This window comes from Gorilla gorilla, chromosome 5 (genome assembly GCF_029281585.2).
Source record: "Gorilla gorilla gorilla isolate KB3781 chromosome 5, NHGRI_mGorGor1-v2.1_pri, whole genome shotgun sequence".
Lineage (NCBI taxonomy): Eukaryota > Metazoa > Chordata > Mammalia > Primates > Hominidae > Gorilla > Gorilla gorilla.
In genome coordinates this window covers 48,412,324-48,436,528 of record NC_073229.2, presented here as the reverse complement: position 1 = coordinate 48,436,528, position 24,205 = coordinate 48,412,324, and the positions used below count along the sequence as shown (strand labels likewise).

The following is a 24,205-nucleotide window of genomic DNA, read 5'->3' as shown; positions in this document are numbered from 1 at the left end:
TGGCGCGGCGTGGGAGGGATTCCCGGCTTAAGAAGGGCGGTGACTGGGGAGGCAGGGATGTGGCCCTCCCCGGGCTAACCAGGCAGCCCGGCTGGGCCCGAGAGCTAGCGGGCGGGCGGGCTGCGGACTCTAGCGGGGCCTGCCGGGAAAGGGGCGGGCCGAGCGCACTGGGCCGAGGCGGGGCGAAGTGGGGGTGCTTAGTCCGTTGCGGGGGGTGGGGTCGCGTCTGCCGCAGCAACAGGGTGCGGCCGGGTGGGGAACGCGGGAGCGGGGCCAGCTCCCAGCAAGGCTGGTCTGCGAGCGGCCCCTGCCCGGCTCCCAGGTCCCTGCGCGACTCCGCCCTTCCCGAGACCCCAGCCGGGCTGCCGCCCGCGTCCCGCAAGGTGAGTGGGGGAGGGGAGATGGAGCCTGGGGCTGCCGAGAAGCAGGGAGAGAGGGGAAAGGTCTGCAGGCCTCTGGGCGCGGGGGACCTTTATCAAAGGGAGCGGCGAGGGGAAGGGAGGGACCATACGCAGGCGGAGAAAAGGTAGCTGGGGATCTTAAGGATTTTGCAGGGAAAAGCCTTAGCGGACCCATGGGTGCAGAAGGGACGGGCCGTGGCGGATGCAGACTGGGAGGGCCTGACGGGAAGGGGAAAGGATGGGCCCCTGTGGACGCCACAGCGCGCCTTCCCCATCCGCAAAGGCTTTCCCTCCCTCTCCTCCAGCTCCAGCCTGAACCATGTTTTTCACTTGTGGCCCAAATGAGGCCATGGTGGTCTCCGGTAAGTACTGTTGTTCCCTTCCCAGCCAGTGACCCCAGAACCCCTGTGAGTCTGGCCTCTGCCCCTTCTCCCTCTCCCTACCAACTTCCCAGCGCCAGACTTCTGCCCCTTGATGGCCACGAACTGCCCAATTTGATTCCCACCATTCCAAGGCCCAGACTGCTTCCCCTCCAGCTCCCAGATTCTCTCCTGTGGGTTGCTGTCCCCTCACCCCCGCCAGTTCCTCAGTCTTCCACATTCAAGCTCTGCCACCGTTCCTCACTGCCCCTCACCTTGCAGGGTTCTGCCGAAGCCCCCCAGTCATGGTGGCTGGAGGGCGTGTCTTTGTCCTGCCCTGCATCCAACAGATCCAGAGGTAGGCAAGAAGGGAACCAGGGAAGGGGGACCTCCGTTTTCTCTTTTTCCTCCTCTTCTTACTGTCTGCCCCTTCTTTTTCCCCTAGGATCTCTCTCAACACACTGACCCTCAATGTCAAGAGTGAAAAGGTTTACACTCGCCATGGGGTCCCCATCTCAGTCACTGGCATTGCCCAGGTGAAGCTTTCAGAGCCTTTTCCCCAAAGTCCACTTCCCCATCACCCTCTCTCCCAGACATTAAGACATCTTCTGGCCACAGTCTTCTCAACCCTTGCCTGCAGAGAAGTTCCTCTGCTAGTCTCATCTTTTCCAGGCACCTCCAAGGCACTTGCCTCCTCCTCCTTTCTTTCCCTGAAATGGAAGAAGCATTTCTTAGAGGGCTCTCCCTTCTCTCTCTGCTTTTTCTCTGACTTAATGAGACCCCCACCACACCTTTCCTACCCCTACTCTGGCTACAGGTAAAAATCCAGGGGCAGAACAAGGAGATGTTGGCGGCCGCCTGTCAGATGTTCCTGGGGAAGACGGAGGCTGAGATTGCCCACATTGCCCTGGAGACGTTAGAGGGCCACCAGAGGGCCATCATGGCCCACATGACTGTGGAGGTTGGCCTAGGGGCAGGGAACCATCAGGAAGGATGTCAAAATGAGGGGGGCCCAAGGCCCACACTAGTCTGTGAGAGACAGTGGATCCAAGAGCTTACATCCCGGCCGGGCAGGGTGGTTCATGCCTGTAATCCCAGCACTTTGGGACGCCAAGGTGGGCGGATCACTTGAGGTCAGGAGTTCGAGACCAGCCTAGCCAACCTGGTGAAACCCCTTCTCTACTACAAATACAAAAATTAGCTGGGCATGGTGGTGGGTGTCTGTAATCCCAGCTACTTGGGAGGCTGAGGCAGGAGAATCACTTGAACCCAGGAGGCAGAGGTTGCAGTGAGCCAAAAAAAAACTTACATCCCTTCTCCCCACCATCCTGTTATCACAGGAGATCTATAAGGACAGGCAGAAATTCTCAGAACAGGTTTTCAAAGTGGCCTCCTCAGACCTGGTCAACATGGGCATCAGTGTGGTTAGCTACACTCTGAAGGACATTCACGATGACCAGGTAAAACTAGGCAATTGATCCTTCCCCGCTTCCTTGCTCCCATCTCTTAAGCCCTCCAAAGGACTAATTTCTACATCTCTCCCACAGGACTATTTGCACTCTTTGGGGAAGGCTCGAACAGCTCAAGTCCAAAAAGATGCACGGATTGGAGAAGCAGAGGCCAAGAGAGATGCTGGGATCCGGGTGAGAGAGATGGGGGTTGCTTAGTGGGAAAGGGGATAGAAGTGGCACAACTGAGAAGAAGCAGGGGTGCTGGGTGAGCAGGGAAAATACATGAGGCAGAAAGAGAACCTTGGTGGGAAGCAGGCTGTCACCGTGGCCTTTCTCCCCCTGCCCTGACATTTCCTACCTGATCTCTGCTTGGACAGGAAGCTAAAGCCAAGCAGGAAAAGGTGTCTGCTCAGTACCTGAGTGAGATCGAGATGGCCAAGGCACAGAGAGATTACGAACTGAAGAAGGCCGCCTATGACATCGAGGTCAACACCCGCCGAGCACAGGCTGACCTGGCCTATCAGCTTCAGGTCAGAGCCACCGCCAGACCACTCTCTGCCCCTTCCCCATTCCTCTCAGGCTGTCCATCTCAGGACACCACTATTTCTCATACTTTAACTTTGATCTTATTCTGGCTCTCCATCTCTGGACCAACTCCCCCATATGAGGAGAGATTTAAAAGACTCAGACGTTACAGCTGAAAAGCTTTAAAGAAAAGGCCAGCCAGGTGTGGTGACTCATACCTGTAATCCCAGCACTTTGGGAGGCCAAGGCGGGCTGATTGCTTGACCTCAGGAGTTCAAGGCCTGCCTGGGCAACATGGTGAAACCCTGTCTATGCGAAAAATACAAACATTAGCCAGGCATGGCAGCTCGGGCCTGTAGTCACAGCTACTTGGGGTATGAGGCAGGAGAATCGCTTGAGCCAGGATGCGCAGGTTGCAGTGAGTCGAGATCACACCACTGCACTCCAGCCTAGGTGACAGTGAAATCCTGTCTCAAAAAAGAGAAAAGAAATAAAAGGCCACAGGTGGCGGCTCATGCCTGTAATCCCAGCACTTTGGTAGACCAAGGCAGGTGGATCACAAGGTCAAGAGTTCGAGACTAGCCTGGCCAACATAGTGAAACCCTGTTTCTACTAAAAATACAAAAATTAGCCAGGTATGGTGGCACGCACCTGTAGTCCCAGCTGCTCGGGAGGCTGAGGCCGGAGAATTGCTTGAACCTGGGAGACAGAGGTTGCAGTGAGCTGAGACCACGCCATTGCACTCCAGCCTGGGTGACAGAGTGAGACTCCATCTCAAAAAAAGAAAAAAAAAAGAGAAAGCCAAGAAGGGATATGATCAATAAGGCTGGTCATATGTTTGGAGCAGGCTGTGCCCGTGCAAAGGCATCTGACTGAGAAAGTGGATCCGAGCTCAGATCCGGCCCATGCCCCTCTAATCAAGCAGTGCATTCTGATGTGGGTCTGCATCTACACAGAGGAATTTCTGATTTGCACAGAGGCATGCTATGGGCTAGCAGCAGCCCTGGTTAATCAAAAAAGGGTATGAAGAAGGAAAACATGGACTTGGACATTGAATCCTGCAAAGTGAGATATGGGCAGCCCTTGATATTGCTGGGAAGTATAGTTGATCTTCATTCTTCATTATTCGTATCTGAGAATTTGCCTATTCACTAAAATGTATTGGTAACCTCAAAAGGTTACCAATAAAGTCGCAGCACTTTCAGGATCTTTTGCAGACACGCACAGTACCCAGGTGAGGTTGAGCAAGGAGATGCTCTGCTGCCTCGTTTCAGCTCTCATACCGTAAGCCGTGTTATTTTCACAGTATATTTACTGCCATGTTTTTTGCATTTTTGTGCTTTTTCTTGGTGAATTCACTCTTTAAAATGGCCCCCAAGCATCAGTGCTGGAGTGCTGTCTAGTGTCCTTTAGTGCAAGCAGGCTATGATGTGCCTTATGGGAGAAATACATGTGTTAGGTAAGCTTCGTTCATGCATAAGTTATAGTGCTGTTAGCTGTGAGTTCAGTGTTAATGAATCAACAATATATTTTACATAAGGTGTCTTTAAACAGAAACACATATAAAGCAAGGCTCTGTGTTGATCAGTTGATGAAAATGTTGTGACCGGAGGCTCACAGGAACCTAGCCTGTATTTCTTCTAGGAACAAATTAGGTATTAACTAATTCAGCATTCATGGCTACTTTATAGAACAGAACTACCAAGAACAATGAAAATCAACTGTACTTTGAGACCTTTACCCAAAGGATAGCAATATTATGCATTTTGTTTTTGCCAAGAGTTGGTACAGGCTGAAAGCATAATGAAGGTACAAAACATCTTTTGTTATTATGTTAAATTCTTGGGTGACTTGACAGGTTGAACATGGCATACAGCTTTGCAACTCAAACTGTGTTCTACCTAGCAGCAGCTGCAGCATCACTGCGAAGCTTGTTAGAAATGCAAAATTGCAGGCCCTGGCCCTGACCAGCTGAATCAGAACCTGCATTTTAACAAAATCTCAAGGTGAATTCCTAGGTGATTTGTATGCACATTGGAGTTTGAGTTTGAAAAGGATTACCATAATGGAAACTGCTAGCTTGCAGTGAAGCTATGGATAAGGTTCTTAACCTTCTAAACATGACCTTACTTGTCTGCAGATTAAGGGATTGGACTGGTTGGACTCTTTTCAACTTTTATCAGTTTCTCGTTATGCACCAGGCAGTGTGCTAGGTGTTCAGGAAAGAAGGATTTATTCAACAAATATCTGTTAAGTGCCTTCTATGTGCTAGACATCATTTTGGAGGTGAGGCTATAAATATGGAGGTGAGGCAGAAAAGATTCCTGCCCTTATGCAGCTTACATTATGACACAGGAAACAGCTAGTAAGCAAGTAAATGACCTTCCCAGGCTATAATTCTTGTTTAGGTGCTGTGAAGGAAATAAACAGGGTGATGTGAAAAACTGTGGGAGGGGAGTTAGTATATTAGGTTAGCGGGTGGTTAGAGAAAGTTTCTATGAGGAAGTGGTGTTTGAGATCAGACTTGGAGATAAGAAGGAACAATGTACAGTTCTGGGCCAAGAATATTCTAGCCTGTGCTTTTTAAGTAGTCATACTTAAAAAGTGGCTGGGCACGGTGGTTCATGCCTGTAATCCCAACACTTCCAGAGGCTGAGACAGGAAGATCACTTGAGGCCGGGAGTTTGAGACCAGTCTGGCCAACAGTGAAACCCTGTCTCTACCAAAAATACAAAAAATATTAGCCGGGTGTGGTGGTTTGAGCCTGCAATTCCAGCTACTTGGGAGGCTGAGGCGTGAGAATCGCTTGAACCCAGAAGGCACAGTGAGCCGAGATTGCGCCACTGTACTCCAGCCTGGGTGACAGAGCGAGACTCCTTCTAAGATGGATGGATGGATGGATGGATGGATGGATGGATGGATGGATGGACGGATGACAGTCAGTCAGTCAGTCAGTCAGTCAGTCAGTCAGTCATACGTGGCTTGTGGCTAGGCAGGGGACCAGTAAGTGCAAAGGCTGTGAGGTGGAGTCAGAAAGGAGGTTTCTGATCTTGGGGGCGCTGGTGTGCTGTGAGTGAGGAGGAAAGGCCGGCAGGGCCAGATCACAAAGGGTTTGTGTGGTCACGATGGAGACACAGAAGAGAACTGAAAGCACAGTGGAAAGCTATTGGAGAACTTCAAGCAGAAAGGTGCCATGGTCTTATTTATATTTGTATAGGGATCAGTCTGGTTGCCTTGTGGAGAACGGGCAAAGAGAGGAAGCAAGGCCGGGTGCGGTGGTTCACACCTGTAATCCCAACACTTTGGGAGGCCGAAGTGGGCAGATCACGAGATCAGGAGATCGAGACCATCCTGGCTAACATGGTGAAACCCCTTCTCTACTAAAAATACAAAAAATTAGCTGGGCGTAGTGGCGGGCACCTGTAGTCCCAGTTACTCGGGAGGCTGAGGCAGAAGAATGGCATAAACCCGGGAGGCGGAGCTTGCAGTGAGCCGAGATCGCACCACTGCACTCCAGCCTGGATGACAGAGTGAGACTCTGTCTCAAAAAAAAAAGAAGCAAAAGATGAGTTGGGCTCTTTTTCAGAGATGATGGATTAAACAAATGTAGCTAATTTTACTCTCTCCTAAAACCTCACTAAAGCCAAAATGAATTTTTTTTTTTTTTTTTTTTTTGAGACGGAGTCTCGCTCTGTCGCCCAGGCTGGAGTGCAGTGGCGCAATCTAAAATGATTTTTTTTAAGGTAAAGATAGAGGCTTGTCCAAAGGTAGTGAGTTATCTCAATTGATTGTTCAGTCAGTTACAGATTGAACTCCTTGTTCTACTCTTTACCTACTTCTCACTATTGCACTTGACTAGTCTTTCTTTCTTCCTTTCTTTCCTTCTCTTCTCTTCTTTCTTCTCTCCTCTCCTCCTCTTTGAGACCGGGTCTTACTCGGTCCCCCAGGCTAGAGTGCAGCGGTACAATCTCAGCTCACTACAGCTTCAACTGCCTGGGGTCAAGCAATATTCCCACCTCAGCTTCCTGAGTAGCTTGGTCTACAAGCATATGCCACCACGCCTGGCTAATTTTTGTATGTTTTGTAGAGACGGAATTTCACCATGTTGCCCAGGCTGGTCTCAAACTCCTGGGCTCAAAGGATCCTTCCCGCCTCAGCCTCCCAAAATGCTAGGATTACAGGCGTGAGCCACCATGCCCAGCTGACTAGGCTTTAAAAAAAAAAAAAAAGATGGAGAAAATAGGAACAGAAACCAGAGCATCATTTTGGAAACTGGAAGTCAGTGGTAATTGACTAAGCAGGTATGACACAGCTGAGCTTGAAACCTGCAAAAGGGAAAACAATGAAATGATCTGAGGCTCAGGAGCTGGCAGCACCCAGTGCTTCTCCAGCTGTGGTAGACTGGTTAAATAAGAGGAACATGTGAAAAGCACCTTCTCAGAGCCCCTCACTGCCTCTGGGTAATGGTTCCTGCCCTGCTCCAACAGACATCTGGAGGTTTATTATCTTATTTATTTATTTATTTATTTATTTATTTATTTATTTTGAGACAGGGTCTCTCACTCTGTTGTCCAGGCTGGAGTGCAGTGGCGCAGTCTTGGCTCACTGCAACCTCTGCCTCCTGGGTTCAAATGATTCTCGTGCCTCAGCCTCCCAAGTAATCCTCAACTGGGATTGCAAGTGCTCACCACCACGCCCAGGTAATTTTTGTATTTTTTTTTTTTTTTTTTAGTAGAGAGGGGTTTCACCATGTCGGCCAGGCTGGTCTCGAACTGCTGGCCTCAAGTGATCCACCCACCTCAGCCTCACAACGTGCTGGGATTACAGGTGTAAGTTACCATACCTGCCATTGGAAGTCTATTATCTGAAGAGAGTAGACTAGAGGATGTGATGGGGGCTGGCCCAGCACAGGTGAGGACCTAGGTAGTTTACCAGTAACAGGGGCATGAAATGACTATAACTTTCGTGAATGCTAAATACTGAGAGCCAACCCCAACCCCAACCCCCTCAACCGCACTCAGCTCCCAGAACTTCCATCTTCCAAAAAAGAGATCAGAAGACTGCTCTGGGGAACATGACCAATCCAAAAAGAAATAACTTAAAATCCTGAATCAGATGTTTCTCCGTACATGGCCTATCCAGATCACCATAGGGTGAAGCTCAAAGTCAGCAAGGCTCACCCACATACTCAGAGCTTCCTTTCAGTGTTGAGACCTTCTTCCCTCTGAGCAGATGACAAAGGAGTTTGAAACCAGCCTGGCCAACATGGTGAAACCCCGTCTCTACTAAAAACACAAAAATTAGCTGAAACGGTGACTGTAATCCCAGCTACTCAGGAGGCTGAGGCAGGAGAATCACTTGAATCCGGGAGGCAGAAGTTGCAGTGAGCTGAGATCGTGCCATTTCATTCCAGCCTGGGCAACAGAGCAAGCCATCACAGATTTGGGAGCAACCAAGAAAGCTAGGGACAGGGTATGCTTGGTAACCTGGCAAGAGCTGACAAAGGGGAAAAATAAAACCCCACAGAAAGAAGCAGGGAAGTAAGGGAAAGGGACTAATAAGAGTCAAGCAGGGCCGGGGTGTTGGCTCATGCCTGTAATCCCAGCACTTTGGGAGGCCAAGGTGGGTGGCTCACGAGGTCAGGAGATCGAGACCATCATGGCTAACACGGTGAAACCCCAACTCTATAAAAATACAAAAAATTAGCCAGGCGTGGTGGTACGCGCCTGCAGTCCCAGCTACTCGGGAGGCTGAGGCAGGAGAATCACTTGAACCTGGGAGGCAGAGGTTGCAGTGAGATGAGATCATGCCACTGCACTCCAGCCTGGGTGACAGAGCGAGACTCCATCTCCAAAAAAAAAAAAAAAAGTCAAGCATATGCAAATGTGGCATGACTTATTGGGAGCAGACACATTCTGAGAAAAATTATGTAAAAATGAGGTTTTAGATTGAAATGGTCTACTAAGTGCCCAATGCAATGAATGAAAAATATCTACATTGAAACATAACACTGTGAAACTTAAGAATGCTGAGGACAAAAAATATGAAAGCTTCTAGAGAGAGAGAGATCTCAAAGAGGCAGGCTTCAAAATGACTTCAGATTCCTTTTTTTTTTCTTCAGAGACAGGGTCTTGCTCTGTTGTCCAATACAGTGGCATAAACAAGGCTCACTGTAGCCTCAACCTCCCAGGCTCAAGTGATTCTCCCACCTCAGCCTCCCCAGTAGTTGGGACCACAGGGGCACACCACCACGCCCAGCTAATTTTTAAATTTTTTTCTAGAGGTGGGATCTTGCCATATTGCACAGGCTGGTCTTGAACTCCTGGGTTCAAGTTATCCTCCCACCTTAGCCTCCCAAAGTGCTGGGATTATAGGCATGAGCCACTGCACCAAGCCCAGCTTTCTTTTTTTTTTTTTTTTTTTGAGATGGATTTTTGCTCTTGTCACCCAGGCTGGAGTGCAATGGCGTGATCTCAGCTACTGCAACCTCTGCCTCCTGGGTTCAAGCGATTCTCCTACCTCACCTTCCCAAGTAGCTGGGACTACAGGTGTGTGCCACCATTGCTGGCTAATTTTTGTATTTTTAGTAGAGACGGGGTTTCACGACGTTGACCAGGCTGGTCATGAACTCCTGACCTCAGGTGATCTGCCCACCTCAGCCTCCCAAAGTGCTGGGATGACAGGCATGAGCCACCATGACTGGCCCAAGCCCAGATTTCTTAAAAAGCTAGAAAACCATGGAGGAATGCCTTCAGAATTCTGATGGAAAGTTAATCCCAACATAGCAGCCTGCTTTCAGCCTAACTGGTATTAAAATAGAAGGGTAGAGGCCGGGTGCAGTGGCTAACGCCTGTAATCCCAGCACTTTGGGAAGCCGAAGCAGGTGGATCACCTGAGATAAGGAGTTCAAGACCAGCCTGGCCAATGTGGTGGAACCCCATCTCTATTAAAAATACAAAAATTAGCTGAGCGTGGTGGCAGGCACCTATAATCCCAGCTACATGGGAGGCTGAGGCAGGAGAATTGCTTGAACCCGGGAGATGGAGATTGCAGTGAGCCAAGACTGCGTCACTGCACTCCAGCCTGGGTGACAAGAGCGAAATTCCATCTCAAAAAAAGGTAGAATAAAAATCTCAGAGAAAGCAAGACCTCAGAAAAAATATTGTCTTTATATTCTTTCTGAGGAAGCTTCTGGAGGTTGAGTTTCACCAAAAGGTGGGCATAGACAGGAAGGAAAAAGAAATAAACAAATGGTTGCCTAAGGGACACAGGAGAGAGGTGATCCTGCACACCGGTGTAGAGGGCAACGAGGCCAGTTTGGAACAGGTTTGAAAATTTAGGGTGAAAGACAGTACAGAGTGCCATCTCCAGAGCTATGCTTCTCTCTGGAGTGAACAGATGGGCCCGGGGGAAGGTAGAAGGCAGGGGAAGCATCACATGTATTGATGAGACCTACAATGATGATGGTGCATGGCTGAGCCTGAGCAATGGGACAACAAAGGCATGTGTTCTGGCTGGGTGTGATGGCACATGCCTGTAACCCCAACACTTTGGGAAGCCGAGGCAGGTGGATCACGTGAGCCCAGGAGTTTGAGATCAGCCTGGGCAACATAGAAATCCCTGTCTCTACAAAAAGTACAAAAAATAGCCAGGTGTGCTGGTTCACGCCTGTAGTCCCAGCTACTCTAGAGGGTGAGGCGGGAGGATAATCTGAGCCCAGGCAGGTCAAGACTGCAGTGAGCCATGATTACGCCATTGAACCTGGGTGACAGAGTAAGATGATGTCTCAAAAAGAAAAAAAAAATGTGTTCCTTGCCTGGCACCTCTCCTCACTAGCATCTTGATAAGAGCCTTCTGATTCCCTCACACTGCAAGGAATAAGAAGATGAAATCTAGGCTGGGTGCGATGGCTCATGCCTGTAATCCCAGCACTTTGGGAAACTGAGGCGGATGGATCACTTGAGATCAGGAGTTTGAGACCAGCCTGGCCAACATGGTGAAACCCCGTCTCTACTAAAAAAAATACAAAAATTAGCCAGACATGGTAGCACATGCCTGTAGTCCCAGCTACTTGAGAGGCTGAGGCAAGAGATTAGCTTGAACCTGGGAGGTGGAGTTGCACTGAGCTGATCGTGCCACTGCACTCCAGCCTGGGCAATAGAGCAAAACTGCCTCAAAAAAAAAAGAAAAGAAAAGAAGAGAAATCTGCCTAAATAAGAGGAATTCTATGAATACACACATTCTTGTAGATGTTCAGAGTATCCCTGGAAGGATACACAAGAAGCTGGTCTTGGTGGTTTCTCTGGGAAAGGGACCCAGGTGGTTTGGAGAATGAGGAAGAAGCCTCGTGGTTCACTTTTTTTTCTGTTAAATCTGCACCATGTGCAAAAGACAAAAAAGATCACCTCTCCCCACCCCCACAAAAAATAAGTCAGCTTTTGCAGTAGCCTAGGCTAGCACTAAGGTTATCGCAGCAACAGTGGGGGGATTTGAGCAACACTGGAGATTGCAGAAAGCCAACATGTGCTCAGTGCCCTCAAGGTATTTATACTCTAGAAGGGGGCACAGGTGGGAAAAATAGATTAAACGGGGGCTCATCAGAGAAACACTGGACTCGCCAAGCAGACAGGAGGGAACCCACCTTCATGTACCTGCTCCTATTTTTTTTTTTTTTTTTTTTTTGGAGATGGAGTCTTACTCTGTTGCCCAGGGTGGAGTGCAGTGGCGTGATCCCAGCTCACTGCAACCTTCGCCTCCCAGGTTCAAGCAATTCTCCTGCCTCAGCCTTCCGGGTGGCTGGGACTACAGGCGTTCGCCACCACACCTGGCTAATTTTTTGTATTTTAGTAGAGACAGGGTTTCACCATGTTGGCCAGGCTGGTCTCGAGCTCCTGAACTCAGGCAATCCACCCTCCTTGGCCTCCCAAAGCGCTAGGATTACAGGCGTGAGCCACCGCGCCCGGCCACCGGCTCCTATTTTTATATCCCACTCTGGAGCTCTGGTTCCCGGGCACTTGCTCTTCACCTCTGACTCAGAGCGTGAACCTGATTTCACCCTCCTACCCAGGTGGCCAAGACTAAGCAGCAGATTGAGGAGCAGCGGGTGCAGGTGCAGGTGGTGGAGCGGGCCCAGCAGGTGGCAGTGCAGGAGCAGGAGATCGCCCGGCGGGAGAAGGAGCTGGAGGCTCGGGTGCGGAAGCCAGCGGAAGCCGAGCGCTACAAGCTGGAGCGCCTAGCCGAGGCAGAGAAGTAAATGTCCCCTCCCTGACCCTGCCTAGCTCACTTGCCACCTAGGCACCCCAAGATGGAGTGCTGAAGCCTTCACCACCTGGACTCCTATGGATTTCAGGTTTCAGGAGCCTCTGCCTCTGCAGCACTGGGCCTTTCTCCTGGGAGTAAGGGCCGCTGGGCTCCACCCTCCACTTCCCTTCTGTCCACAGGTCCCAACTAATTATGCAGGCGGAGGCAGAAGCCGAGTCTGTGCGGGTGAGTTAAGAGGCAGTTCCTGCTGGCTTGTGGAGAGGGTGGGGGTTGCTGCTTGATCGGGGATTTCTTGTTCTTAATGATTTCCGTCAATCTCACAAGCGTCCTTAACCCTCAGATGCGTGGGGAAGCTGAGGCCTTTGCCATAGGGGCCCGAGCCCGAGCCGAGGCTGAGCAGATGGCCAAGAAGGCAGAAGCCTTCCAGCTGTACCAAGAGGCTGCTCAGCTGGACATGCTGCTAGAGAAGCTGCCCCAGGTCTGGAGGTCGTGTGGGCACCAAGAAAAGAGGAAATAGAACCAGGGACTAAGGGGTGGGGTGTAGTGAGGGGCTTAGGGAGAAACAGGCTAGGGGGACTCTAAATTAGGGGTGGGAATTATTAGTGACCAAAGTGAGGAAGGATGATCAATGGAACGAGGACCTTAAAACCCAGAGTAAGTTGTTTTATGAGGAATGTGGTCAGATCATGGGCACTGAGTGGGTGTCTCTCTCCTGCCAGGTGGCAGAGGAGATCAGTGGTCCCTTGACTTCAGCCAATAAGATCACACTGGTGTCCAGCGGCAGTGGGACCATGGGGGCAGCCAAAGTGACTGGGGAAGTACTGGACATTCTAACTCGCCTGCCAGAGAGTGTGGAAAGACTCACAGGCGTGAGCATCTCCCAGGTGAGGTCTCAGGTTGGAGCTGAGGAGCAGAATTGCTGGGTTCCTGTGTTGTGTGACACAGCATGCCTAGCATTTAACCAGCATCCAGGCCTGGGAGTCATTGATGTTTATTAATCACTTTCTGTGTGCCAGACACAGTGCTAAGCTTCTACATAAATGAGTTGTTTTAAATCAAACTACCATTAGGTTATATAGGATTTTACAAAGTCAAGAAACTCAACATCCAGCATGTTCCTACTCATTCTGCTAGTGCAGCTGGAGTGAAATCCAGGTCAACTGTCTCTGCAACCTGTGCTTGTGGTCACCCCACTAGTATAGGGAACTAGTTGCAGCCTATTGACAGTTAATTAATTCCAGGGCATATCACTGCTTTTCTCAACGCCCCAGTTAATTCACCTGTAGATCATGGTAGAAGTCAGCAAACAGGCTCTGGAACCACTGTTTTGTTGTGAATCCTAGCTACAATGCCTGCTAGCTGTAATCTTGGACAAGTAATCAACCTCTCTATACCTGTTTCCTCATCTTAAAATTGGGTTAATAATTAGAAACTACCCTGTTGAATTGTTGAGGGGCTCGAGCAAATATTTGCAGTGTTTAGAATAGTGCCTGGTATATAGTAAGCATTATGTGTATGTTAAAGAAATGGGGCCAGGTGCAGTGGCTTACGCCTGTAATCCCAGCACTTTGGGAGGCTGAGGCAGGCAGATCACCTGAGGTTAGGAGTTGGAGACCAGCCTGGCCAACATGGTGAAACACCATCTTTACTAAAAATACAAAAAAAATTTAGCCAGGCTTGGTGGTGCATGTCTGTAATCTCAGCTACTCAGGAAGCTGAGGCAGGAGAATTGCTGGAACCCAGGAGGCGAAGGTTGCAGTGAGCTGAGATCGCACCACTGCACTCCAGCCTGGGTGACAGAATAAGACTCTATCTCAAAAAAAAAAAAAAAAAAAGTCCAGGCGCGGTGGCTCATGCCTGTAATCCCAGCACTTTGGGAGGCCGAGGCGGGCGGATCACGAGGTCAGGAGATCGAGACCATCCTGGCTAACACAGTGAAACCCCGTCTCTACTAAAAATACAAAACTGCCGGGCGTGGCGGTGTGTGCCTGTAGTCCCAGCTGCTGGGGAGGCTGAGGCAGGAGAATGGTGTGAACCTGGGAGGCAGAGCTTGCAGTGAGCCGAGATAGCACCACTGCACTCCATCCTAGGCAACAGAGCAAGACTCTGTCTCAAAAAAAAAAAAAGAGAAAGAAATGCATATTCGGGCTGGGTGCTGTGGCTCACGCTTGTAATCCCAGAACTTTGGGAGGCCAGGGTGGACGATCAGCTGAGGTCAGAAGTTTGAGATCAGCCTGGCCAACATGGTGATACCCCATCTCTACCAAAAATATAAAAATTAGCTGGGTATGGTGGCGCATACCTGTAATCCCAGCTACTCGGGAGGCTGAGGCAGGAGAATCACTTGAACTCAGGAGGCGGAGGCTGCAGTAAGCCAAGATCGCGCCACTGCATTCTAGCCTGGGTGATAGAGTGAGATTCTGTCTCAAAAAAAAAAAAAAAAAAGCGTATGTAAATAAAAGCACTGGATCATACCAATGACCTTCAAGCTGGGTTCCTTGGAGCCTCCTGGAGGCCTGCAGTAGAATATTCAGAGCTAAGGAGAGTGTGCAAACAAGGCTCTGCCTCCTCTCCTCTCTTCAGTGATTTATTGTATGTGGATCCTGATGTCTTTGTTTGGGGAAACAGGATGTGGTAGGGCACCAGAAAGAACCCTGGCCGTGTGTGTTCTGCCTATAGCCCATTTGTCTAAACGGGCCCAGGAGAGTAGGGGCCTCAGCCTCCCGAATGTTCCCAAGTGTCATCTACTGTTGTCTTTTTGCCAGGTGAATCACAAGCCTTTGAGAACAGCCTGAGCCTTCAGCCCTCACAGATGCCCAGCCTCATAGCTGAAGTTGCCTGAATGATCCTCCTGTTGCATGTAACCCACTGGCCTCCCTGAGCATGTCCATTGACAGTGAGGTTCCACCCCTCATCTCTCCTTGCCAAATAGTTTGTGCCTTGTCTTGAAGGGGGTTGCTCCCCTTGCCAACCTCACACTGCTATGATTGCCAACTCCAGCGGTCCCATGTCAGCCTTCTGATGATCCCACTCCACCCCACCTCAACTTATTTAACTTCCTAATTAAATCAGACTGTTTGAGCCTGTTGTCTAGAATACTTTCCTGACCAAGACTGAGGGATGGGCTGGAGGTTTTCAACTTTGCTACCCAAATAAATTGCTGTAAGTAAGTACTAATAAAACAGAAGCAATTGGAATACGGCACAGTGGCTCATGCCTGTAATCCCAGCACTTTGGGAGGCTAAGGCAGGCAGATCATCTGAGGTCAGGAGTTCGAGACCAGCCTGGCCAACATGACGAAACCTTGTCCCTACCAAAAATACAAAAATTAGCCAGGCAGGGTGAAACATGCCTGTAGTCCCAGCTACTTGGGAGGCTGAGGCAGGAGAATCACTTGAACCTGGGAAGCAGAGGTTGCAGTGAACCAAGATCGCACCACTGCACTCTAGCCTAGGTGACAGAGTGAGACTGTTTCAAAAAAAAAAAGAAAAAGAGAAAAAAAATGAATGCTAGACTCAGGTATGGTGACTCTTGCCTATAGTCCTAGCTACTTGGGAGGCTAAGGTGGGAGGATCACTTGAGCTCAGGAGTCTAAGGCTGTAGTGAGCCATGATCACACCACTGCATTCCAGCCTGGGTGACAAAGCAAGATCCTGGCTCTATTAGAAAGAAAATGAATGCTAGAATGTAGCTTCTTCCCTTGCATACAATAGGCTTTCTAGAATGGGAGAAAAGCAAGTTACTTATATACTGTCAAGAGTTTTAGAGTTAATTTTTCCCCCCAACAGTGTATTATAGTCAGAAAAGCATGCTAAAATAGAAGGAATGTTGGGAATAATACTAGTTCCTAGAATTCCTGAAAACATGGCAAAAGGAATTACTGTTTTCTGGGTAGCTTTGAGACTTGCATTGTGAACTTAAAAGTATGAGGTAGTAGATGGTACAGATTGTTTTAGAATGGGACCATAAGGTAGCAATCCCGCCTAGTTATCCTTTTTTTTTTTTAAAGACAAGGTCTTGGGCTTGGGCCGGGCGCGGTGGCTCATGCTTGTAGTCCCAGAACTTTTTGGGAGGCTGAGATGGGTGGATCACTTGAGGTCAGGAGTTTGAGACCAGTCCTGGCCAACGTGGTGAAACCCCATCTCTACTAAAATACAAAAATTAGCCCGGCATGATGGTGGGTGCCTGTAATCCCAGCTACTTGGGAAGCTGAGGCAGAATTCCTTGAACCCGGGAGGCAGAGGTTGTAGTGAGCCAAGATCGCGCCAATGTGCTCCAACCTGGGCGACATAGCAAGACTCCATCTCAAGAAAAAAGAAAAAAAGACAAGGTCTTGCTCTGTCACCCAGGCTGGGGTGCAGGGGTAGGGTCAGGGCTCATTGCAGCCTCAACCTCCCAGGCTCAGGCAATCCTCCCATCCAATCCCCACCCCCCTACCCCCAACAACCACCACCACCCCCTACCCCAGCAGCTGGGACTACAGGCATGCACCACCATGCCCAGCTTTTTTTTTGTTAGATGGTTCACTGCTGCCGAGGCTGGTGTGGAACTCCTGGGCTCAAGCCATCCTCCTGCCTCGGCCCCCCAGAGTGCTGGGATTACAAGTGGGAGCCACCATACCAGGGCTTCACTAGTTATCTTGGTGTCATAGGTTGACTAAGCCCACAGGATCACAGGAAATGGCCATGGGTACACATAACCCAAAGGAATCCTGGGCTGGGTGGCCAAGGCCAGTTCAACCATTTCTGGTTCAGTGCATCTGGGTGGGACGAAAAACTTGCATTTATTTCTGCAAGTTCCCAGAGGATGTGGATGCTGGTCTGGAAACCAGTTACGCGTGACTTGTCATTCTTCTCAGCTTCCATTTTCCATCCCTGGATCCTGCATCTAAGCCTATGCCTTCCCCAGTTAAGACTCATTGGTGGGCCTGGTGCACTGGCTCACCTGGCTTATGCCTACAGTCCCAGCTGCTTGGAGAATGAGATGGATTGCTTGAGCCCAGGACATCAAGGCTGTAGTGAGCCGTCAGAGACTACAGTAAAAACTGACTGGTGCTCAGAGCAGTTTGGGTACCAGAAACAATGATGTGAGGGTCTATAAAGCAGTCAGTGTCCTTACCAGTACCTCCCTGATACACCAAATCGGCAGACACCCAAGTCCCTCATATAAAATGTAGTACTTGCATATAACCTGTGTACTTTAAATCATCTCTACGTTACTTATAATACCTAATCTAATGCAAATATTATGTAAATAATTTATACTATTATTGTTTAGGGAATAATGAGAAGTCTATACATGTCCAGTACAACTCTTTTCCCAATATCCAGTTGGTTGAATCTGTAGGACAGGGACTCAATATTAAGAAGTGTCAATTTAAGGAGAGCAGTGCAACTGAACTCAGGCCCCATGCCTCCATCAGCAGTGTTTCCCTAAATAAGCACACATCTCGCAGCTTTTTTCAATTCCCATTTATTTTTGGCTCTTGGGGCGATGTCATCTTTTCAATATGAAAAAAAGCAGCAAGTTCAACACAAAATAGAAATCTCAAATGTAGGATAGAACAAAACCAAGTGTGTGAGGGGGGAAGCAACAGCAAAAGGAAGAAATTAGATGTTGCAAAAAAGATGGAGGAGGGTTCCCCTCTCCTCTGGGGACTGACTCAAACACTGATGTGGCAGTATACACCATTCCAGAGTCAGGGGTGTTCATTCTTTTTTGGGAATAAGAAAAGGTGGAGATTAGGAAAACGTTTCTGGAGGCTTAGGGACCAAGGCTGGTCTCTTTCCCCCCTCCCAACCCCCTTGATCCCTTTCTCTGATCAGGGGAAAGGAGCTCAAGTGAGGGAGGTAGAGTTGGAAAGGGAAGGATTCCACTTGACAGAGTGGGACAGACTCCTCCAAAGAGTAGAGCTTGGAGGGAGATTGACAGTGGAGATAATACTGCTGACACCTCCCTTGAAGCTGAGATGGGAAATGGACATACTTAGAAATTTAGTGACTTTAATAGCCTGGATTTCCCTCTCCAAAACTTTTAGAATGGAAAATCCCATCCCCTTCCTTATATAGTGACTTCTACCCACTACCTTCTACCATTTTCTACTTTGGGCTTAGGATGATGGCCATTATCTACATGTGTTTTCAGCACCTGGTTGGTTCTAAATGGGATCTGGAGACCCAGCTTCTTGGAGATTTTTAAGAGGAAGTATTAACTGGACAAATGGAATGGGCACCAGAAAGAAATACAGGGTCACCCAGAATGGCAGAAACCTAGGTTTCCCAGAGTGGAAAGAGAGAGGAGACATTCAACAAACAAGTATTTATTGAGCGCCTACTATGTGCCAGGCACTGTTCTAGACCCCCCCAGAAGAAAAAACAAAAAACAAGATAGAGGCAGCAAACACAAATTCTGAAGGAGAGGAAAGGGGCAGTTGAGTAAGACGGCTAAGGGAACTGAGAAGCCTGAGGTGATGGGGGCTCTGCCTTAGGCCTCCTCTTCGGCCTCCTCACCGAAATCCTCCTCCTCTTCTGCGGTGGCATCCTGGTACTGCTGATACTCAGAGACGAGGTCGTTCATGTTGCTCTCAGCCTCGGTGAACTCCATCTCGTCCATGCCCTCGCCTGTGTACCAGTGGAGGAAGGCCTTCCGGCGGAACATGGCAGTGAACTGCTCCGAGATGCGCTTGAAGAGCTCCTGGATGGCTGTGCTGTTGCCAATGAAGGTGACTGCCATCTTGAGGCCACGAGGTGGGATGTCACAGACGGCTGTCTTGACATTGTTGGGGATCCATTCCACAAAGTAGCTGCTGTTCTTGTTCTGCACGTTAAGCATCTGCTCATCGACCTCCTTCATGGACATCCGACCACGGAAGACAGCAGCCACGGTGAGGTATCGGCCGTGGCGGGGGTCACAGGCAGCCATCATGTTCTTGGCATCGAAGACCTGCTGGGTGAGTTCCGGCACTGTGAGAGCTCGATACTGCTGGCTTCCACGGCTGGTGAGAGGGGCAAAGCCAGGCATAAAGAAATGGAGACGTGGGAAGGGGACCATGTTGACTGCCAACTTGCGGAGGTCAGCATTGAGCTGGCCAGGGAAACGGAGGCAGGTGGTGACACCACTCATGGTGGCTGAGACAAGGTGGTTCAGATCCCCGTAGGTTGGTGTGGTCAGCTTCAGAGTGCGGAAGCAGATATCATAGAGGGCCTCGTTGTCAATGCAATAGGTCTCATCAGTATTCTCTACCAACTGATGGACGGAGAGGGTGGCATTGTAGGGCTCGACCACGGTGTCAGATACTTTGGGTGAAGGCACCACACTGAAGGTATTCATGATGCGATCAGGATATTCTTCTCGGATCTTGCTGATAAGGAGAGTGCCCATTCCAGAGCCTGTGCCCCCGCCCAGTGAGTGGGTCAGCTGGAAGCCCTGCAGGCAGTCACAGCTCTCTGCCTCCTTCCGTACCACATCCAGGACAGAATCAACCAGCTCGGCGCCCTCTGTGTAGTGGCCTTTGGCCCAGTTGTTACCTGCCCCAGACTGACCTGGAATGCAGTCAGGAGAAAAGCTCAATTAACAGGGTATGGAAGATACATGATGTTTCCATCTTTCAACTTTTCAAATAATTCCCTCGGATGTATCTTCTTTCTCCTTCACTGTGATATATTCTCCCCCTACTGCCCCATAATTTACCAGCAATAGTAGGCACTACCTCTACCCTCCATTAGATTTCAGAACACATTTCTGTATTAGCACTCCAATACAACAATCATCTCCTAACTTTTGCTGTGTCCTTGCACCCAAATAAGTTGAACACGATGGTATTTCATCTGCTAATATCATCTGTATAACTCACCAAATACAAAGTTGTCTGGTCTAAAGATCTGGCCAAAAGGACCTGAGCGAACAGAGTCCATGGTCCCAGGTTCTAGATCCACCAGGATGGCACGAGGAACATATTTGCCACCTACAGAGAATAAAGTTAAGAGCTGTGAAATCTGGCAGAAGGGAAGGTTTATAGATATACTGGAAATGGGAGACAGCAGGGATCAGAGACTTGTCATTCCAGGTCCTGCCACCAGGTGGCAGCAGACGTCTTAGGCCCCGACAGTGGTTCACGAGAAAGGGACAAAATGACAGATTCACCCAAAGGGGATAAGGCGTGTCCAGAAATGGACAGAGATCCCAGATAAGTGGGAGACAGGGAAGGGAACCTGAGCTGCCCGGGCTCCTGCCCTTACCTGTGGCTTCATTGTAGTACACAGAGATGCGGTCCAGCTGCAGGTCGCTGTCCCCGTGGTAGGTGCCGGTGGGGTCGATGCCATGTTCATCACTGATCACCTCCCAGAACTGCCGAGGGGGAGCAACGAGACCACAACAGGTCAAGTCCCAGCCAACTATGTCCCCAACTACCATTTTATTTAATCTTTTTCTTAATTTTTTTTGAGACGGAGTCTCGCTCTGTCACCAGGCTGGAGTGCAGTGGCGCTATCTCGGCTCACTGCAACCTCTGCTTCCCGGGTTCAAGCGATTCTCCTGCCTCAGCCCCCGGAGTAGCTGGGACTATAGGCGCGCACCAACACGCCCAGCTACTTTTTGTATTTTTAGTAGAGACGGGTTTCACCATGTTGGCCAGGATGGTCTAGATCTCTTGACCTCGTGATCCGCCCACCTTGGCCTCCCAAAGTGCTGGGATTACAAGCGTGAGCCACCGCGCCCAGCTTCTTCTAATTTTTAAGACAGGGTCTTCCTGTTGCCCAGCCTGCAGTGCAGTGGTGCAATCACGGATGACTACAGCGTGGAACTCCCAGGCTCAACCGATCCTCCCATCTCAGCCTCTCGAGTAGCTGGGACCACAGACGCGCGCCACCACGCCCAGCTAATTTTTTATTTTTATTTTTTGTAGAAACGTGGCATGGGGGAGGGGTCTCGCTTTGTTGCCCAGGATGGTCTCGAACCCCTGACCTGGAGGGATCCCAATTCGCCCGCCTCCGCCCCACATCTCCCATTTTAATTCCACACGCGCTCAGGCCGTTGTTCTAGGGCATGGCATCCCGTGTGCCTGCCACACCCTTCCCCTAGACACTCGCTCCCCCGAGAAAGCAACAGCTTTCCCTGCTCTGGATATGTGCAGCGGGTTCCAAGTGCTCGGTGGGCGGATGGAGGTCGACCACACTTCGATAAGCGCCGCTCCTTCCCCCAAGCTGGGCACCGCCCCACCGCGCGGCGCACAAAAGGCTGGGGGTCTGAGGAAAGAGCTACCGCCGCAGTCGACCACCCCCCCCGCCCTCCACGTGACTGCGGCGCACGCGCAGGTCGAGCCGCCGACAAAAGACTTCGCGCGTGGGCGGGGCCATGGACAAAAATTCCGCGCGCGAGGGGCGGGGCCCAAGGTAGCGCGCCCCTGCCGGCGGGCAACGCCGCATTGTCCCCGCGCGCCCACGGCGCCCCGGCCCCGCCCCGCAGGGCCCCGCCCTTCTGCTACAACGTAGCAGCCGCACTTCCTCCCGCCCCTCCCCCGCTACACTGTAACCGCGCGCAAAAAAAAAAAAAAAAATCCCCCTTGGCCTCGGAATTTTTATTCCTTCGCTAGATTTCTACCCCTTGATTTAAAGGATTCTTTCTCTCCCATTAAGTCCTGAGGGACTCATTAAAGAAAACCACACACCCCCATTTTCTCGACATATCTGTTCACGCCCTAAAAAAGTCTCTCTTAGGGGCCATGAAAGCAAGTAAAATTAATCCCGTTCTTATTCTCCTTCCACCCAGGAACAACTACAGGACCGGCCCTCTGGGGTCGCGGGCGCGTTGGGGTCCCTGGTCTTTTGTGAAAGGTAGCACCCAGCGCAGCCCACCCTGGCGCATCGCCCCCCACCCTGGCGCATCGCCCCCCACCCTTGCGCTGGAGCTCTCTGCAGCCGCCCGATGGCTTCACCCCTTCCCGCTCCGGTTTGGCCCTAAGAACCCCGCAGGGGGGTTGGGCGGGATGCACATGGGCAAAACCTCGCCCCGCTTTGTCTGCGACCGTTTCCGCATCTCTCTCCCTGCCCGGTTCTCGGACCGTTAGAAGCCCTTTTAAGTAACATCTTATAAGTCCTCGGTCTTCCCGCCCCCAAAGCCGAAGAGCCCTTTTACTAGTTTCTCCAAAATGTGCCTGCCAAAAAAAATGATTCCCAGCTTTCCAAAAGCAAATGCTAGCTACAATTGTTATATATATAAATGTAACAAACTTGAGAGGGGCAAAGCTTGATTAAGGATAGAGGGTGCAAATGCCCCACAACCATTTTTTCATAACTTACCTGGATTTTTCCTTCTAAAAAGAAATAAAAGAGGTGTAAAATTCTTACCTTGGCACCGATCTGGTTGCCACACTGACCAGCCTGGATGTGCACGATTTCCCTCATGGTTAAAATTTAATTTTTTTGCTCGCCTCAAGGTATGTACGGGGCAAGAAAATAAGTAATTTTTTTTTCTCTGCAGGTCGCAGGCTGGAAGGTTGGAATGCGCCCCAGAGGCTGGAGCAGCGAGGTGCAAACGCGGCGGCAGGAAGGTTCTGAGAGGGAGAAAGGAGAGGGGAGGGCGCGGAGGGAAGGCAGGCTGGGCGGGGCGCGCGTGCGCCGGGGCTGGGAGGCGGGAGAATCGGCCCCGCGCGCGGTAGGGAGACAAAGCCTCATCGAGCCTGGCCCTGATTAGTCGATGCCGGTCATGTACCAGGCGTCCATTGGCCTCTGAGCCAGTGGACGAGCGCAGTCCTCTTTGGGAGTTGTAGTCCCCTATTGTTGTCCACGCTGCAAAATGAAGTGACGAATGGGTGGGTACCGGTTTGGTTTTCATGGGGTTTTTGTTTTGTAAATGAAAAACGACCTTGCGCAAGATTCCTTTCCTCTATGCCTGAGGTTTTTGTACAAAAAGTGAGCAGTTCTCGGGGGTACAGGAATTGAGAAGTCTAGGGTTCCAGAAGTTGGGTGGTGGGGTAGACACGCCCTGAAAGCTCCCAGCTGCAGTACCTCTAGGGGAGAAAGGATTGCTTAGCTCAGCGAAAAATGGGGAGAAGTCTGGCACCGTGCTCTGCTACCCCTGGCCTTTGGTGACCCAAGGCATGAACTTCAGTAAGCTTCTGCTCCCTCAAATACTTCAAGAAGGGAATCGCCCTCTTGCTATTTCCTTGGAAATTTTCGAGTCATTGTTTTGAAAGAGAAACAAAATTGCAGCAAGGGCTTTTCAGGATAGCGATGTTGTCTGGAGAGTATGTTCAAAGAATAGAATAGTTTAGAGAAACCGACATCGGGGATTTGTGAAACTAGAAGTCTCCTACGTTGGTAGATCTGGACCTTAGGGCAGACTTTGAAGACACCTTGGTCTTCTTGTCAAACAGGGAACTATGGAATGAGATGCCTGATAGATTTTCAGTCTTTTCAGCCTGCCTCTTTAGACATGTTAATGAAGTCAGTGGTTTTTCAATTCGCTGATTTCACTGACCAGCTGGCCGCCACTGCAACTCTGCAAGAGACCCAGTATTGAAAAACGAGAGAGGGGTAATTGATGGGGGAAAAATTGAGTGGGCTCAAGACGGAGTCCATCTGCTTCTTCCCATAGATTTATTATTCACTTATTTGATAGTTACTATGTATCCACCAAATTAGGAGCTATGGTTACAAAACGATTAAGAATTAGCTCCCTGTCCTCCAGGATGTTGCAGTCTGGTGAGAAGCATACAATCAATAAAATGTGGTAACCACTCAGAAATGTAGTATCAAGTCAACGTCATTGTTAATTCACATTCGATCACACAAATCAATGTATTTCTTTTTTTTTTTTTTTTTTTTGTATTTTTAGTAGAGACAGGGTTTCACTGTGTTAGCCAGGATGGTCTCGATCTCCTCACCTCGTGATTCGCCCGCCTTTGCCTCCCAAAGTGCTGGGATTACAGGCGTGAGCCACCGCGCTGGGCAGATCAATGTATTTCTAAGTTGCCTTCTAAATGAGGGAACATCAACTTGTGTAAGCCCTCTCTACCCACTTAAAATATAATGCTTTACGTTTTAGGGAAATGAACACAGTCATTTTGTGGGAGTAGAAATAACTCAAAATACACAATCAGATAACTTGTTTCAATTTGTCTCTATATTAGCTGTAGGATCCTAGGAAAGTCCTTTAACTTTGCAGGGCTCCAGCTCCTCGTTTGTAAAATCTGCTTATTTGACTGTTGTGC

General features: G+C 49.9%; 2 protein-coding genes across 3 annotated transcripts; one reads left to right on the top strand and one right to left on the bottom strand.

The window, feature by feature from the left end:
• Positions 1–31: 31 nt before the first annotated feature.
• FLOT1 (flotillin 1) lies at positions 32–15,078 on the top strand. 2 transcript variants are annotated; one of them, XM_004043588.5, is made up of 13 exons: positions 32–383; positions 707–763; positions 1,043–1,118; positions 1,206–1,296; positions 1,578–1,721; positions 2,101–2,220; positions 2,308–2,403; positions 2,589–2,741; positions 11,804–11,985; positions 12,177–12,222; positions 12,338–12,475; positions 12,717–12,881; positions 14,763–15,078. In XM_004043588.5, exons 2-13 carry the CDS (start codon positions 721–723, stop codon positions 14,790–14,792), a joined length of 1,284 nt encoding a protein of 427 aa, XP_004043636.1. In that variant the 5' UTR covers positions 32–383; positions 707–720; the 3' UTR covers positions 14,793–15,078. The 2 variants fall into 2 exon arrangements, with proteins under 2 accessions (XP_004043636.1, XP_063563167.1); XM_063707097.1 differs by lacking the exons at positions 32–383; positions 1,206–1,296.
• A 3,222-nt stretch (positions 15,079–18,300) lies between these two features.
• On the bottom strand, positions 18,301–22,793 carry TUBB (tubulin beta class I). Its single transcript, XM_004043592.5, has 4 exons — positions 22,341–22,793; positions 20,235–20,343; positions 19,850–19,960; positions 18,301–19,538 (listed from the first exon to the last, which is right to left on the bottom strand). Exons 1-4 carry the CDS (start codon positions 22,395–22,397, stop codon positions 18,481–18,483), a joined length of 1,335 nt encoding a protein of 444 aa, XP_004043640.1. The 5' UTR covers positions 22,398–22,793; the 3' UTR covers positions 18,301–18,480.
• Between the last annotated feature and the right edge of the window lie 1,412 nt (positions 22,794–24,205).